The following is a 16,869-nucleotide window of genomic DNA, read 5'->3' on the forward strand; positions in this document are numbered from 1 at the left end:
TAAGTGCCAGGTCTATATTGCTAGGTGCTTATGAGACATCTTCATTTGGATGTCTTATAGGCACTTCACATTTAATAGGTGTAAAACTGAAGCCATCACCCAGCTGGTGTGGCTCAGTCGCTGAGTGTCAACCCTTGAACCAAGAGGTCACTGGTTTGATTCCTGGTCAGGGCACAGGCCTAGGTTGCAGGCTCGATGCCCAGCAGAGGATGTGCAGAAGGCAGCCGATGAATGATGTTTCTCTCTCATTGATGTTTCTATTGCTCTATCCTTCTCCCTTCCTCTCTCTCTAAAAAACAAAACACAATAAAACATTTTGTAAAAAACACACAAAAAAACTGAAGCCATACTTTTATGCCAACACTTGCCTCTCCTCAAATGAATGGAACCACCATTACACCATTTATCCAGTAGTCCAAACCAGAAATCTGGGCCAAGAGATCTTTTATCTTTTAAATTTCACCTTAAATGGTACCTCCTTAGAGAAGAGTTCTCTAACCCAGCGGTTGTCAACTGGTGGTCCATGGACCACCGGTGGTCTGCAAGGTCTGACAGGTTGGCGACCGCTGGTTTAAGGAAACCTTTGGAGCAGCAGTCGCCAACCGGTGGTTCGTGGATCACTGGTGGTCCATGAGGTCCAAAAGGTTGGCGATTGCTGCTCTAACCCATATCAATTAGATTCTCACTTCCCACCTCTCCCCCTTCATAGTTCTCTATGTTGGCACCCTATTTATCCTATACTAGAGGCCCAGTGCACAAAAATTCATGCATTCGGGGGGAAGGGTCCCTCAGCCCAGCTTGTGCCCTCTCGCAGTCTGGGACCCCTCAGGGGATGTCTGACTGATGGCTTAGGCCCACTCTCCCTAAGCTGGCAGTCAGACATCCCTCCAGCAGCCCGGGAGCCGTTGGGGGATGTCTGACTAAAGGAGTGGGCCTAAGCCATTAGTTGGACATGCTTAGCACTGCCGTGGAGGTGGGAGAAGCTCCTGCCACCGCTGCTCCACTGGCCAGCCATGAGCCGGCTTCTGGCTGAGCAGCACTCCCCCTGTGGAAGTGCACTGACCACCATGGGGCAGCTCCTGCATTGAGCGTCTGCCCCCTGATGGTCAGTGCATGTCATAGTGACCGGTCATTCCCAGTCGTTCCGCCATTAGTGTCAATTTGCATATTACCCTTTTATTATATAGGATAATAAAAGGGTAATATGAAAATTGTCCCCTTGACTGGGAATTCAACCGGAGTTCAACCAGGGGGTGGGGCCGGCCCGCCAACCTTTCACTTCCCCTCCCCATGGCCAGCCTGGCCTGATCAGGGCGGGCCAGCTGGACCCCACCCGTGCATGAATTCATGCACCGGGCCTCTAGTTTCCTTATAATAGGTTTACAAATATAAATTAGTCATGTGCTTGTTTGTTTACTTTCTTCTTCATTATCAGTACATGAAAATAAAGACCAAATCTCTTCTGTTGATATATCACAGAGGTGTGGGACAGGTCCCACATACAGTATTAGTTGAATAAATAAATATATGAAAAAAAATCATTTGTTATCTTCTTTTTATCTCCACTACCACTTCTAGATTAAGATTTCATCATCTCTTCCCTATAACTATAAGTCTTCGAACTTACTCCAAATTTTTCTTTCCAAGATATTCTTCACACTAATACACTGATCTTTCTGAAATGTAAATATGATCTCACTCCTCTGTTAAACTCCTTCAAAGCTGCCCAATACCTTCAGAATAAAGACAAAATTCAAGATGGCTTGCAAGACTTTCCTAGCCATTCCGAACTTCTTTCAATTCTTCTAATGTGCCATGGGCTCTCTCACCTTCAGGCCTTTATATATGTTACAAGAGGCCGGATACATGAAATTTGTGCACGGGGTGTGTTGGGGGGTGTCCCTCAGCCCAGCCTGCACCCTCTGCAATCTAGTATCCCTCTCACAATCCAGGACTGCTGGCTCCCAAATGCTCGACTGCCTGCCTTCCTGATTGCCCCTAACCGCTTCTGCCTGCCAGCCTGATCACCTCCTAACCACTCCCCTGCCAGCCTGATTGATGCCTAACTGCCCTCCCCTGCAGGCATGGTCACCTCTAACTGCCCTCCCCTGCAGGCCTGGTCCCCCCACAACTGCTCTCCCCTGCAGGCCTGGGTCCCCCTAACTGCCCTTCCTGCAAGCCAGGTTGCCCCCAACTTCCCTCCTCTGCTGGCCTGGTCACCCCTAACTGCCCTCCCCTGCAGGCTTGATCACCCGCAACTGCCCTTCCTTGCAGGCCTGGTCCCTCCCAACAGCCCACCCCTACTGGCCTGATCGCCCACAACAGCTCTTCCTTGAAGGCCTGGTCCCTCTCAACTGCCCTCCCCTTCTGGCCATCTTGTGGAGGCCATCTTGTGTCCACATGGGGGCAGCCATCTTTGACCACATGGGGCAGCCATCTTGTGTGTTGGAGTGATGGTCAATTTGCATATTATTCTTTTATTAGATAGGATAGAGGCCTGGTGCATGGGTGGGGGCCGGCTGGTTTGCCCTGAAGGGTGTCCCGGATCAGGATGGGGGTTCCCTTGGGGCGTGGGGTGGCCTGGGTGAGGGGCCTGTGGTGGTTTGCAGGCCGGCCACGCCCCCTGGCAACCCAAGCAGAGGCCCTGGTATCTGGGATTTATTTATCTTCTATAATTGAAACTTTGTTGCCTTAAGCAGAGGCCAAGGCAGGCCAGGGCTGTGGAAATTTGGCTTCCTCCATCGCCAGGGACAACTCAAGCCTCCTGCTCTCTCCAGCTCCGTGGCTGCCGCCATTTTTGTTGGGATTTATTTATCTTCTATAATTGAAACTTTGTAGCCTTAAGCGGAGGCCAAGGCAGGCCAGGGCAGGCAGAAAGCTTGGCTTCCTCCATTGCCGGGGAAACCCAAGCCTCCTGCTCTCTCTGTGGCTGCAGCCATCTTGGTTGGGTTAATTTGCATACTTGCTCCTGATTGCTGGTGGGCGTGGCTTGTGGGTGTAGTGGAGGTACAGTCAATTTGCATATTACTCTTTTATTAGATAGTATATAACAGATGCTTAATACCCATTTGCTGAATGAATGAATACAAAGAAAACAGCACTGAAGTAGAAGATAGGGCATTACCCCCCCCCAAAAAAAAATAGACAACTTCACAATTTTGTCAGTGGTTCTTCTGTTTGCCTTTCTTTACCTATCCAAGTTTACTTCTCATTATTTAAAAAAGAAATCTAATATAATAGAAGAAACAGTATGATTACATTTTTAGGAACTAGAAGCAGAAAAAGAAGGCAAGCAATAGATCCTCTGGCAATAGACAAAAAAGGAAATACAGAAGAAAACAGACTTACTCTACAAAGGAGGAATGAACAGTCACACACACTCTAGTAAACCATCAGAACCTCCTTATACCATAAAGTACATCCATTAAAGCCCAGCTCTGTATATCAAAGACAGTGAACCTCTACAATGAAAATTCCTTATATAATAGCAGTATATTCAGCACATCTCTGCAGTGATGGGACAGACAGGCCACCCTCGATAATAGTGCCTCACTGTACCATATAAAGATATAATCACTTACATTTATAATGATGACCCGGGGTCAACAAGAAGTTATAACTGAATTTGATATACCATGCTTAAGAAAGCAGGGAAATGTGTAATACATTTAAAAAATATTTTCATCAAAAGGTGGTTAAGGTAAAAGTTTCATAATTTAAGTATGCTACATCTGAAATATCTAGTAAATCCATTTGTAGAAAATAGAGCTCATTCCCTTATAACCCTAGGTGACTGGTATTCCTATAAACATTCTGTTAATTTACTTCTTTATTAAAGCTCTTATTATTTGTCTCAGGGTTACTGAAAGACTGTTTACTCATGTTGCAGAGATGCTTTAGCACTCCTCTGTCTCTTCTACTACCCTGTCCTGCCTGCACCATCAGAGTCTGCTGTTAGTCATACTATCATTCTTCTAATCTCCATAATGCTGCATCTTCTAATCTCTGCCAGCCCCTTTGCAATCTATTACAGAGTTTCCTTTCCTTTTTAATTCCTTCCTTTTGGTCACTGATTCCCATCTTTCTTGAGCTTGTATTGAGCTGCTTGGCTTTTATAATTTTCCTTGCCAGTGAGAGTCCAGATATATTCAGTGGGTATGTCTATAGCAATATGTCTATAGCAGTGGTTGGCAAACTCATTAGTCAACAGAGCCAAATATCAACAGTACAACGATTGAAATTTCTTTTGAGAGCCAAATTTTTTAAACTTAAACTTCTTCTAACGCCACTTTTTCAAAATAGACTTGCCCAGGCCGTTGTATTTTGTGGAAGAGCCACACTCAAGGGGCCAAAGAGCCGCATGTGGCTCGCAAGCCGCGGTTTGCCGACCACTGGTCTATAGCAATATTTGGGTCTTCTCTGTTATTTTTCTGACTGTCAATATTTCCTTTTTTACTGTTAGAAATAGCGTCTTTGCTTTTTCTTTCCTTAATTCTTTAAAGATGAATAAGCTACTATAGTTCTAGAATCCTGGCATTGATAAAAATCTGAACTCTATGAAACAAAAAGTGCTATGTATCTACTAATTTTACATAGGGTAGAACAGAGTACTTGCTTCAATTAATACTGATGATTTTAATTCACTGTTAATCTGTATCTTGTGATTAAATAAATTAATAAGTATAAAGTGTTATTATTTTGTACATTGGTATTACTATTTTTGTTACTATTATTAGGATCATTAATCTGAAAGATAGTCAAACTCCTATTTTTAGAATGGCTAAAGCACAAAAAAATAAGTAAAACCATAAATTTTGTAAACATGGTAATTATCTATAATAATAAAAGCATAATATGCTAATTAGACCAGACGTCCTTCCAGACAACCTTCCAGACGAAGCTGGCGCTGTGAGGGCTGAGGCAAGCCGCTGCGGCTGCAACATATTGGCAGGCTACGGCGGATGGGCAGGGCCTCCCCTGTAAGGGAAGCCCAGGTCCCTGGTGCCAGAGGGAAGCCGATGCCGGCTGCCAGGGGAAGGAAGGCCTACTCTTACACGAATTTTGTACATCAGGCCTCTAGTTTTTTATAATAGGATAAACAGCCCTAGCTGGTGTGGCTCAGTGGATGGAGTGTTGGCCTGCGGACTGAAGGGTCTCTGGTTCGATTCCAGTCAAGGGCACATGCCCGGGCTGCAGGCTCAGGAGGCAGCTGGTCAATGATTCTCTCTCATCACTGATGTTTCTATCTCTCTCTCCATCTCCCTTCTTCTCTGAATCAATAAAAAATATATATTAAAAAAAAAAGATAAATAAGCATTTATTGACCTAGTATTCAGGAAGTTCTCTCTTTGGTTACATAAAATCAGGGAGAGGAGAGGTTCTGCTTCCAGATTTTATATCAAAATAAGAACACTCCTAGAGAAGAAACTGCTTTCCTCAGTAATTCTTTCTTGGCCGCTCCTTCTTCCCCCAACTTCTCTACATGATCTCACACTGATCCCACTGACTGCACAGTGTTACAACAGTCTGTGGATTTCTTTGTATCTTCCTACTAGACTGTATGCTTCCTGAGGGCAAAGACTTATCCTCAGCTCTACACCCAACCCATTTTAGAGATATAAAAATATTGGTTGAATAAATTAAGTGAAATTATTCTTTTAATACATCTTATAGCTTTATTTCTTTTTATCAGCAAAAAGATTATAATTCTTTACATTGTAATTATCACAGATATATGTTTTTTAACAAAATAATTATGTTTTTAGTATTTAAAATCATGTATGAGCATAGTGTCATCTTTTATGTAAACTAGGAAACCTTACTGGGCACAGAGCAAACTGCTTAGAATAACAAATATGACCCCATAAAATTGATTTCTTTCAAATTCTCATAGACTGAGTTAAAGTGGAATGTAATTCATTCGCTATAGCTTGCAATTATTAAATTTATTTATTTACATATCCCTGTATCTGGCTCTCTAACTAAAATGTAAATTTCACTTTTGTCTGTCTTGCTCACTATTTTATACCTGGCATATAAGAGATTCTGAATATACTGTATTTCATCAATTCTAAGATACATATTTTTTATTATTCAACTCTCAAAAATCAGTATATATTTTATATTTGATGGCATCTTGGCATTCTATCATAGTTTAAAAATAGAAGTGTTCTTAGTTGTAAATATAATAATGGTATGAATTATGATCAATGGCATGTCAGACTTTATGAAATAAGATATATTATTTAAATGGAAAAATGATGATGTTATGTAGCTACCTAAAAACAGTTAGAAGGTAAGTAAGAGAACAAAAGTAAACCAGATGAAAATAAGCTACTACTGCTAGTTTAAGGTTGCCAGTTAAAATACAGGTCATCCAGTTAAATTAGAATTTCAGATAAACATCAAATAATTTTTTACTGTAATTATGTTCCACAGAATATGTGGGATATACTTATACTAAAACTAGTGACCCAGTGCATGGAATTTGTGCACATTAAAAGGGAATTAATTAGAGGAAATATTTTAATATTGCTATTTGCCCTTTCTCTGTAATAGAAGTATCAGAGATTAAAGAAAATTAGTAAAATGTATATGAAAATCTTCCTCCTGTCAGAGTCTGGGGCGCACCAAGGGAACCAGTGTCAAGTCCCCACCCACCCACATGTGCCTCGAAATCACGCGAGACCCAGACCCAGCTGGCCCCACCCCCATTGGGCTAGATCCAGACCCAGCAGGCCCCACCCCCCGTCAAGCCCTGCCAGGTGGGGGGCACAGCCTCAGGTCATCTGGTCTGGTGCCGGGCCAGAGCCAGGGGGTGTGCCTTGAGGGCCCCTGGCCCAGGCCAGGGGGCGTGGCCTGAGATCCACTGTCAAGCCCCACGAGGCGGGGGGTGCAGCTTCAGATCCCCTGGCCCGGTGCCGGGGTGCGCAACCTGAGGTCTCCCAGTCCAGGCTGGGGTGGGGAGCGCGCCTTGAGATCCCCTGTGAAGCCCCGTGGGCGGGGGACTTGGCCTGAGGTCCCGTTAAACCCTGCCAGGCAGGAGGTGTGGCCTGAGGTCCCCCAGCCTGGCGCCAGGGCAGGGGGCATGGCCTGAGGTACCCTGTTAAGCCCTGCATGGCGAGGGGTGCAGCCTGAGGTCCCCCGTCTAGCTCCGCCTGGCGGGGGATGCAGCCTGAGGTCCCCTGTTAAGCCCTGCCGGGCTGGGGGCACAGCCTGAGGTCCCCCATTAAGCTCCGCCCGGCGGGGGTTGCGGCCTGAGGTCCCCCAATCTGGCGCCGGGGCAGAGGGCACAACCTGAGGTCCCCCAACCTGTCACCGGGGCAGGGGTGCGGCCTGAGGTCCCCTGTCAAGCCCCACCAGGCGGGGAGCGCAGCCTCAGGTGCCCTGTCCTGGCCCAGCACCACGCAGCCTCAGGTCCCTGCTGATTGCTCGTTAAGGGGGAACTCGGCCTCCGCTGTGGGCACAGTCATCTTGTGTTTGGGATACCCGCCTCTGCTGTAGGCGCAGCCATCTTGTGTTACAGAATCCCTGCCTCCGCTGTGGGCGCAGCCATCTTGTTACGGTGTAACAGTCAATTTGCATATTCCCTCTTTATTAGATAGTATTATTAACTGCTTATCTGAAATTCTAATTTAACTAGTGCCCTGCATTATTAATTACTAATTCTGGCAACACTATGCTGGTTAGAGATACAAAGTAGTTTTTCATTTTATAAATGCATTACATAAAGTATTGAGTCTTAGGTACTTATCTTCATATAGGAAGGAAACAGTCAAGTATTAACATACTAGTGGCCCGGGGCACGAATTCGTGCACATTGAAAGGAAATTAATTAGAAGAAATATTTTAATATAGCTATTCGCCCTTTCTCTATAATAGAAGTGTCAACCAAATTCATGATTTACAATGACAGATCTAAACACACATGTGCAATTGGTGCCAGCGAGAGCTTTATATGTATCAAACATGCATGAGTCAACTTAGCCTTTTATAGATATAGAATAAATTTGCTTAATTATTGTAGACCTGCTTTCTGATTTAGCTAAACTTTTTCCCGCCTAGTGAAGCACCCCAACTTCTCTTTCAGGTAATTGTCAGCAACACAGCAGTAAATATCAACACGAAGCAGATTATTATTATAGATTACACAGGGAGAACAAAGGGTAAAATATTTAACCACAGCAGTATTTGACTATATTCTGTGCAGTGAGAAAACCTGAAGTCATTTTCAAGGTCCACCATTTCTTACTTCTTTTCAGTCGGGTCAAGTTTCTAAACTTTCTAAATCTCCATTTTCCAGCTAATGAAAAGAAAATAGGATTCCACAGAGTTTCCTATCTACCTACTCCAGGACTTCTGTGAAAATCAAATGAGATGAGGCATGGGAAAATGCTTCACAGACATTTGGTTAGAGTATGAAATGTTTGCACCTGGCTATAAAGCAAGTGATGTTCTTGGGCTGAAGAAACTGCAAGGAGGCTATTTGTCACTAGGGAGAGGAAGCCGGGAGTTGCTATGAGACGTCATTACCCAGTGCACCACAGCGACGGTTTCTGGGCTGGGCTGCGGACGGCATTTTGTGCCATGGGGTCTTGTCAGCACTGGCTGTTATTTGGTGGGCTATCGCTCTGGGGTGGTGGCGGGGCCCATGTCCCACTTGGGAGAAGCAGAGTGTTGCTTTGTGGGCGCCAGGTCCGTAGAGCCATTTCTCTGTAAATGGCCAGTGCGCGTCATGGCAGCTCCTGGACTGAGCACCTTCCCCCTGGTGGTCAGTGTGCGTCATAGAGACCGGTCAGACACTTAGCATATTAGCCTTTTAAATATATAGATGTTACATGTTATGGAATAAATTTTGTAATTGAGAAAATAGGATTCTACATCTGTTTCAGTATTATCTTAGCAATTTAAAAATCCTCATCAAAATCCAGAATATCCTTGAAATTTACAATCTGATCTATTTTCTTACCTCAGCATAAGCTTTGGCCCATGTACTTGCCAGATGATGTAAATCTACTTCACCTGATTTCACAGCTTCCAGCGATGCTTCAGCCTCTCTATCATAATCTCTGAGGGATTCTCCTTCTATAAACCGGCTCAAAGCTTCTTTTAAGTCTATAACAGGGTCAAAAAATGCTATCATCAGCAAAATCCAGACAAAAATAGGAAACATTTTACCTAAGCATTCCAATGTCAAATTTTATTTTATCAAGTACAATCTATATAATGAAGAGGTAATATGCTAATTGGTCCTAATGGTGTCACAGTCACAACCAGGCTACGTGCACACAGGAGCTGGTGGGTGGGGACATGGGCGGGGACTTGCGCCCCTGGGACATGAGGCTGCCGCATGGGGCAGCCCCCTCCAGCGGAAGTGCGCAGGCCCATGGCACTGCCCGGCCCAGAGAGGGGCAACAGGATGGGGGCAGGGCCTTGGCAGAGAACTCTCAGCACTCCTGCACCGGGGTGCAGAGGAAGGGAGAGCGCATAGGCATTTAAGGGCTTTAGGCCAGGAGGGGAGAGCAGATAGGCAGTTAGGGGGACCAGACAAGGAGGGGAGAGCAGTTAGGAAGATCAGGCCAGCAGAGGAGAGCGCTTAGGCAGTTAGGGGGATCAGGCCAGGAGGGCAGAGCAGTTAGGGCCATCAGGCCGGCAGGGGAGCAGTTAGGGGCATCAGGCAGGCAGGTGAGCACTTAGGAGCCAGTGATTCTGGATTGTGAGAGGGATCCCACACTGGAGAGGGTGCAGGCCAGGCTGATGGACCCCACCCCTCATCCCGTGCATGAATTTCATGCACCGGGCCACTAGTATCTAAATAAAATAAAATAAGCTTAGGGGATCATTTATCTGCTTCACAACCATTTTTCTTTAAAAAAAAAAATCTTTATTGTTGAAAATATTACATATGTCCCATTTTTTCCCCCATCGGTCCCCTCAAACCCTCCCCTCAGGCCCTCACCACCCCACTGTCTGTGTCCTTGGGTTATGCATATATAGATACAAGGTCTTTGCACAACCATTTTTCTTTACTATTACAGGTTACTGCATGGACAATGGTCAAAATTCTTGACTCATGTATAGCCTTGATACTAATTTTAAATGTTAATTTCTTAAGCTTGATGTTTTAGTTTGAAACTGAGTTGGTAAAATCACATACAGAAAAACTTCTACAGATTTCAAGGGTTTGAAGGTTACTGTATTTAAATGAAAACGTTTCCTATATATGTATTGTTACATTCTTTGAATTTAAAGAAATTGAATAATTAGTGTATTAAAACTGATGTAATTCAGATGCTGTATAAATCCAATTTTAGAGATAGTACTTAAAAACCAATATAATGGAAAGAGCACTGGGATAGAAGTCAGTATGCCTGTGTTTTGGTGTGGGCTCTGTCCATCACGGTACTTTAGACCAGGGGCATGCATTAGAATCCCCTGGAGGGCTTACTGAAGTAGCTTGCTGCATGCTACCCCGAGTTTCTGATTCAGCAAGAATGGGATGGGGCTCAAGAATGTGCAATTCTAACAAGTTTCCAGGCGATGCTACTGCTCCTGATCATGGAACAACTTTTGAGAACCATTGCCTTAGGCAAATATTTTAACCTTTTTATTTGCAGATTTCCTTAAGATGTACAGTGAAAGTTTCTAGGTTCCCTAACTCTAACTTTCTATGATCCAACAAATTCTCAATTAAATTTTTTTCTTCATCTGTGAGGTAGGACATAGGCTTTTTAAATGGTTTAATATAGATGACTTTATGGAATTAATTTAGATAAGCAAAAATTATTCAACGATTTATATTCCTTCTCTTCCATGACATCTCAGGAACTGAGAACCAGATCATTAAAGGGGCAATGCATTTAGCAATATAATTCTATAATATAATAACTGACAGCTGAAATGCCTTATGAATCCATCCAACTAAGTTAAGAGGTTAAAAGTTCTATTCCAGACTTTGTAACTAATTTTTCATTATATGATTTAATTTTTATACTAACCTGCCTTCTCAACAACTACAAGAGTTATAGGAAAAATCACTAAATAAAACAAAGGTCTGGGGAATCTTTTTATTCTTAAAAGCAGTTAAACAGTTTATATTTTATGGTTCTTTCCAATGTTTCTTAGTTTTATGCTTTCTAATATGAAACTTTTAATGTCAGAGACTCTAGATAAACAATAAAGTAGTATTAAAAAATCAGTCCTCACCTTTTTCTATAAAGCATGGCAAGCTGTGCAGCAGCATCAGGCGTCCATGTAAGTAACTGGCATTCTCTTGAACAGGAAATTGGAGGGGCACCCTCAGTTCTAAGCACTGACTTCCTATTTTGAATTTATACACAAATTCCCTCTCTCGGTTGCAGAATCTTTCTCTGTTTTTCTTCATCTTCTTTGGCAGGATATCTACAGAACTAACAAAAAAGCAGCACTTTAGAAGTCCATAAAAACATGATATACCACATTATTGCTCTACCACTTCCAAGAAAATATTCCACTACTTAGAGATTTTATTTGTGTGACTCAAAGCCACTTATTCTAGTTTTTCCTACTTTCATCCTTGTGTTTTCATCTTTGTGGTGAAAATGAAGTGCATCTTTTAAAATGAGGACAGTTTCTTTTAAGCGTTATTTAAGGAAAAATATGCCCATAGAGAACTTTGCATTTCTAAGCAGGATTCTTAAGAACAAAAAAAGAACAGGGAGAAAAGAGCAGAGAGGAGTCTGAGGAAGAGATGCACAGGTGGGATAATAGAATTTATGGAACAGTTGGTGAATACAAAATCAAAGAAACAGCATAGCCAGCTTGGTTCAGTGGTGGAGCATCGACCTATGAACCACGAGGTCACAGTTAGATTCCTGGTAAAGGCACATGCCCAGGTTGCAGGCCCCATCCTCGGTGTGGGGCTTGCAGGAGGCAACCAATCAATTATTCTCTCTCATAATTGATGTTTTGATATCTCCCTCTCCAAAATCAATAAAAATATTTTTTAAAAATCGAAGAAACAGATCAGGGACGAAGAAGTGATCTTGGAGATTAGATGTTGTATGAGATCAGATTGGGGGTAGGTGTTGGAAAGATTTTCATGTGGGAAGAAGATACACAGGAAATAGAAAGTATAAAATATCCCACAAGGCAAAATGGATGCTGTTCAAAAAGAAGAAAATCTAGTAAAACAGGGTAAGAATCAATATCCTGTAAAGATTTGTCAGCCTCCTTCCTCGACTTACAGTCTCTAGGCTTTTCCTCATCAAATCAGTTCTTACACTACTCTGGGACAAAATAGAATACGACACAAATCACAGTAATATTTCCAACAAGCAGATACCTTGTTATTCACCTGCTTAAAACACTTGTATAACATTCTATTGGCCCAGGTGCATGAAATTCGTGCACGCGGTGTGTGTGTGGGGGGGGGGGGGTGTCAACCCAGTATACAATGCCTCTGCTTTTATCTCCAGGCTTTTTCCGCACCAGCACCTGCACCTGAACCCCTCTTCCCAAAGACACAAATTTGCTGAATGCTTTTCCCAATCTTTCTGAATGCTTTTCCTTTACCTAGAACACTCGTTCTGCTCCTTTCCTTGGCTAAATATTTTTGGTAAATAATAACCATTAGCTTTAGTTTCAATCGGTTCAACATTTAGACTTGTTTCGACAAATTATTATTTAGTTCCCTCTCCCCACTTTTTTTTTTTTTTTAAATAACGTCGGGGTGAAATAAGCAAAGGATTCCCGTGCAAAAATGGGATGGGAAGGGGAGGACAGGATCGAACTCATTCCATCAACAGCGGAGATTCTGAGGGCAGACTGCGGGGCCTCGCAGCTCCAGCCGACCGAGGGGGGATAGTAGCTCTATTGGGGGGGGGTTCATTCTGAAGGGGCATCCCTGCTCTTACCTCTGGACTCAGCTCCCCAAGTTCCGAAGTCCGAAGGGTCCGCACTCAGGGACCTGTCAAGAAGCCACGGCACAGGGAACGTCAGCTGACCTACTGATTGCAAATCCGCCAGCAAATCCGCTTCAGCCGATTCGCCCGCCACCTTTTCCTTACCTGCCACCCCGTAGAAAATTCCCCGATCTAAGTGGCCCCTTGTTCCACCATGTACTAATGTAATCATTCAAAACCTGTGAGAAGGTGTATTTCTACTGCTATGGTGTATTTCAGAGTCCGCGCAAAAGCCACCTTCGTGGCGAAAGCGTAGCGGCAAAGTACAAACTCGGCTCCGGTGGACCGGAAACGGAAGGGCACCGGCTTGAGAAGGGAGTGAGCACTATGCTCTGGACGCGTGCGCTTGCGCAAGGATGGCCGGGGCTCATTGGAGGACTGGTGGCGGGGCGGGGGCGGAGAGCTCGGGTCAGGATTTGGGCGGGAATTGAAACCGCCTCTGCTGCCTACAAGAACTTGATAGCTGCAAATATCCAGCCTGGAAGGGAGCCATGGTGCGGCCTGTGAGGTGAGGAGTTCAGGACGTCCGGCGGGGATGGGGAGAAAGAGCAGGAAGATGCTGTAGACCCGAGGGCCCAGTAGAACGGAGGTAGCGATGGTGGGTGGGATTGACAGTTACTGGAAACTCCCATCCTCCCCTGAGATTCCCCCCCCTCCCTTCCTCAGAAGTACCCTCTCAGTTTCTGTCTTCTTGCCTCCCTTCCCTTCGTAGCTGCTGCCCTTTCTTTTACCCACCCCATTCAAATAAGACCTTGTTGTGGTAACATTGGATCAGCGCTTTGCATCTCACCGAGCTCCTACTTATGTGTTATTTCATTTGTTCATCACTATAGTTCTTTGGTATCCCTGTTTTATCGATTTAAACTAGGTGTAAAAGCCAATTAACCCAAGTCACAAAGCTAGAGAGTGGCAGGATAACCCTCACACCTCAGCCACCTGGCTCCAGATCCTCTGTGCTTTCCCTTATAGTATTTGAAACTATTCCTCTACTTAACAGTTGAGAGCTAGGGTCAGCCATTCATTAAGTAAAGTTATGGAATATATTTACTTCTATGCATTACTGTACTAGGTGCAGGAGGTTACAGTCTAGTCAAGGGGTGAGGTTAGGGGGCCAAACATGGAAATGTGAGAAGGAGTGAGGAGGAAAGCCTTGATTTCAATAGGGTAATTAGGCTGTGCCTCTCTGAGGAGATAGTACAAGAACTGAGGAAGGACTACAAGAAGGATGTAGCCGATGAAAATCTGGGGCAAACCAGGGAACAGAGCCAAGGCCCTGAGCTTGACAGTGTGTGAGGGACAGAAAGAAGGCCACTAAAGCAGTAGCATTAGCAAGCAGTGGGGAGAATTGTGGGGGATTAGGTCAGAGAAATAGGTAGGGACCAGAGCAGGTAGGCCTTGTAGGCTTTAGAAAGGAGTTTGGATTTTATTTTAAGTGCAATGGGAAGTCAATATTTTTAAATAGGGGAGAGAAATCTAATTTTGGCTCTATATAGTTGACTGGTGGAGAATGAATGGGAGACCAGGTAACCAGAAGGGGAGCAGAAAAACCAGTTAGGAGGCTATTATAGCATTGAATACTGGTTTGGATTAGGGTGTTATTATCCGTGGACATGAAATGGGACAGATGAATTTGGGATGTATTTTGGAGGTACTGTTGCCAAAACTTGCTGAGGAACTTGATGTGGAGGTAAGGGAAAAAGAATCATGGATGATTTTACAATATTTTTGGTCTGAACTACTGAATATCTTTGTACTAGTGAGGTGGGGAAGACTAAGAAAAGGAACAGGGTCAGGAAGTGTGGGGCTCAGGAGTTCTGTTTTGGCCTGGCCAGCGTGGCTCAGTGGTTGAGCATTGACCTATGAACCAGGAGGTCACAGTTCAATTCCCAGTTGGCGTTTATGCCCGGGTTGTGAGTTCGATCCCCAGTGTGTGCAGGAGGCATCCAATTAATGATTCTCTCTCATTATTGACTAGTGGCCCAGTGCATGAAATTCATGCACATTAAAAGGGGGACCCAGAGTCAAGTCCCCGCTCACCCACATGTACCTCAAAATTGCGTGAGACCCAGACCCGGCCGCCCCCTCACTATTGGCTTAGATCCAGACCCGGCCAGTCCCACCCTTATCAAGCCCTACCGGGCAGGGGGCTTAGCCTCAGGTCCCCTGGCCCAGCGCCAGGACGGGGGGCGTGGCCTGAGGTCCCCCAGATGGGGTGGGGGGCCATGCCTTGAGGTCCCCCGTCAAGCCCCGCCAAGTGGGGGGGGCACAGCCTCAGGTCCCCCGGCCTGGCACCGGGAGGGGGCACAGCCTCAGGTCGCCCGTCAAGCCCCACTGGCAGGGGGGCACAGCCTCAGGTCCCCCGTCAAGCTCCACTGGCGGGGGTGGGGGACATGGCCTGAGTTCCCCTGACCCAGCACTGGGGGTGCACCTTGAGGTCCCCCGTCAAGCCCCACTGGGTGGGGAGCACAGCCTGAGGTCCCCTGTCAAGCCCTGCCAGGCAGGGGGGCACAGCCTCAGGTCCCCTGGCCTGGTGCTGGGTGGGAGGTGCGGCCTGAGGTCCCCTGTCAAGCCCCACCTGGTGGGAGCGCAGCCTGAGGTCCCATGGCCTGGCGCTGGGGCAGGGGAAGCAGCCTGAGGTCCCCTAGCCCAGCACCAGGACGGGAAGCGCACCTTGAGGTCCCTCGTCAAGCCCCACCGGGTGGGGGGTGTGGCCTGAAGTCCCCTGTCAAGCCCCACCAGGTGGGGGGCGCAGCCTGAGGTCCCCCGGCCTGGTGCTGGGGCGGGGGGAGCAGCCTGAGGTCCCCTAGCCCAGCACCAGGTTTGAAGCGCATCTTGAGGTCCCCTGTCAAACCCCGCCAAGTGGGGGTGGGGTGGGGCATAGCCTCAGGTCCCTGCTGATTGCTCATTAAGGCTCCTTATGGGAACTTGGCCTCAGCTGTGGGTGCAGCCATCTTTGTGATGGAGTGATCAATTAGCATATTCCCTGTTTATTAGATAGGATGTTTCTATCTCTCCTCCTTCCTCTCTGAAATCAATAGAAATATATATATTTTTAGAAAGTACTGTTTTCAACATGTTAAGTTTAACATCCAAGTAGCAAAGATTTGTGGACTCCTCCACGTCCCTGAGACGTTCTCAGGAGGTCTATGAGGTTAAAAATATTTTCATAATAATACTAAGCCATTACTTGCTGTTTTTATTTTATTTTTTTAATATATTTTATTGATTTTTTACAAAGAGGAAGGGAAAGGGATAGAGAGTTAGAAACATCGATGAGAAAGAAACATTGATCAGCTGCCTCCTGCACACTCCCCATTGGGTATGTGCCCGCAACCAAGGTACATGCCCTTGACCAGAATCGAACCTGGGACCCTTCAGTCTGCACGCCGACGCTCCATCCACTGAGCCAAGCCCAGGGGTGGGCAAACTTTTTGACTCAAGGGCCACAATGGGTTCTTAAACTGGACCAGAGGGCCGGAACAAAAGCATGGATGGAGTGTTTGTGTGAACTAATATAAATTCAAAGTAAAGAAGCGGAGGGGAGAGCAAGAGAACCCTCCGCTCTTTCAGCTCCGCGGGCCGGATAGAACAGCCGAACAGGCCGGATCCAGTCCGCGGGCCGTAGTTTGCCCATGGCTGGCCAAGCCGGTCAGGGCACTTGCTGTTTTTAATTGCTCTGTCATTTGCACTGCAATGGTGGTCAAAGGGCTGGTGCCTTAGCACAAATCAAGGCAATGGCACCAAACTGTGGGAGTAGTCATTGTATTCCTTACTGCTACACATTCAGAGTAAAAAATAAATAAAAAATAGAAAATGCCAGTTTCACTTAAGAGAGTGTTTGATGAATCAGTAAGAATTATTACTAGAGGCCCGGTGCACGGATTTGTGCATCGGTGGGGCTCCTCAGCGTGGCTGTGGGGATCAGGCC

At 45.5% G+C, this 16,869-nt stretch overlaps 2 protein-coding genes across 10 annotated transcripts in view; one reads left to right on the top strand and one right to left on the bottom strand.

Annotated features, from left to right (window-relative positions):
• Positions 1-13,189, bottom strand: part of FERRY3 (FERRY endosomal RAB5 effector complex subunit 3) — a 63,366-nt gene extending 50,177 nt beyond the window's left edge. Inside the window, exons 1-3 of one of the 3 annotated variants that reach the window (XM_080661357.1) lie at positions 12,894-13,033; positions 11,206-11,408; positions 8,969-9,114 (exon numbers count right to left, since the gene is read on the bottom strand). In XM_080661357.1, coding sequence (XP_080517483.1) covers positions 8,969-9,114; positions 11,206-11,383 — 324 coding nt within the window. In that variant the 5' untranslated portion in view covers positions 11,384-11,408; positions 12,894-13,033. Of the gene's footprint in view, positions 1-8,968; positions 9,115-11,205; positions 11,409-12,893 lie in introns of all 3 variants that reach the window. The other 2 variants (XM_080661358.1, XM_080661356.1) reach the window with 2 other exon arrangements.
• Positions 13,190-13,234: 45 nt separating this feature from the next.
• Positions 13,235-16,869, top strand: part of RAD51AP1 (RAD51 associated protein 1) — a 35,802-nt gene continuing 32,167 nt past the window's right edge. For 3 of the 7 annotated variants that reach the window (XM_080660366.1, XM_080660368.1, XM_080660371.1), the window contains exon 1: positions 13,235-13,449. In XM_080660366.1, coding sequence (XP_080516492.1) covers positions 13,433-13,449 — 17 coding nt within the window. In that variant the 5' untranslated portion in view covers positions 13,235-13,432. The remainder of the gene's footprint in view (positions 13,450-16,869) is intronic. The other 4 variants (XM_080660369.1, XM_080660367.1, XM_080660372.1 and 1 more) reach the window with 2 other exon arrangements.

This window comes from Plecotus auritus (genome assembly GCF_963455305.1).
Source record: "Plecotus auritus genome assembly, chromosome: 3".
Taxonomy (NCBI): Eukaryota; Metazoa; Chordata; class Mammalia; order Chiroptera; family Vespertilionidae; genus Plecotus; species Plecotus auritus.